At 33.2% G+C, this 666-nt stretch overlaps 1 protein-coding gene across 1 annotated transcript in view; it reads left to right on the forward strand.

The window, feature by feature from the left end:
• LOC105120169 (dolichyl-phosphate beta-glucosyltransferase-like) overlaps nucleotides 1–662 on the forward strand; it is a gene marked incomplete at its 3' end in the record, with an annotated part of 3,959 nt that extends 3,297 nt beyond the window's left edge. Inside the window, exon 10 of the mRNA XM_011018359.1 lies at nucleotides 644–662. Coding sequence (XP_011016661.1) covers nucleotides 644–662 — 19 coding nt within the window. The remainder of the gene's footprint in view (nucleotides 1–643) is intronic.
• Between the last annotated feature and the right edge of the window lie 4 nt (nucleotides 663–666).

Consider the following 666-nt stretch of genomic DNA (forward strand, 5'->3'; position numbering starts at 1 on the left):
ATCTTTTTTTTGTTTGTTTTGTTTTGAGAGAGGGGGAGGCTTGTGATAATATCACACCAATTCTTGCTTAAACAGTGTGCTTTGATCTGTTGATCCACTTGGAAGAGTTCAAAACAACATTGATTTTTCTTTTGAGTGCTGCTTGTACAGTTTATGTTGTTCAGGCTCTGTTTGTTTATGTGGTATTGCATGTGTTTTACTCCAATTGCTTAATCAACACATGCTAAAGTTGTCCCAAACTCTCTCTTGAAACCTTGGTTAAGAAAAGCTACCATTTGCAGGCAAGTGCTTAATTTTTTAAACCGAAACCATAAAAGCTATCACAATACCAAACATACATTTTTTCTAGGCAAGTGCTTAATTTTAGCTGAACTTGAAAAAAAAACTCATTAACATTCTTAAATGTAAACCCTGCAAAACTTTTGTTTCAAACTTAAATTCATTTGATTGAAATAATTAATGAATCAAAATGAGCATATGCAAAAGAATAGGCAAGTTGTATTGTTGTTTCTCATGTAAACCACTTGTGGAAATGAATTCGGTAGACTAGTAGTTGTGTTTGGCTATCATTTCTTTCTTTTTGCAGTCTGCTTGCTTTTATTCTTTCTTATAGGAACCAATATATATCATGTACTTTGTGCAGATGGTGCTTCGATGTTGAGTTGG

This window comes from Populus euphratica, unplaced genomic scaffold (genome assembly GCF_000495115.2).
Source record: "Populus euphratica unplaced genomic scaffold, PopEup_1.0 scaffold5237.1, whole genome shotgun sequence".
Lineage (NCBI taxonomy): Eukaryota > Viridiplantae > Streptophyta > Magnoliopsida > Malpighiales > Salicaceae > Populus > Populus euphratica.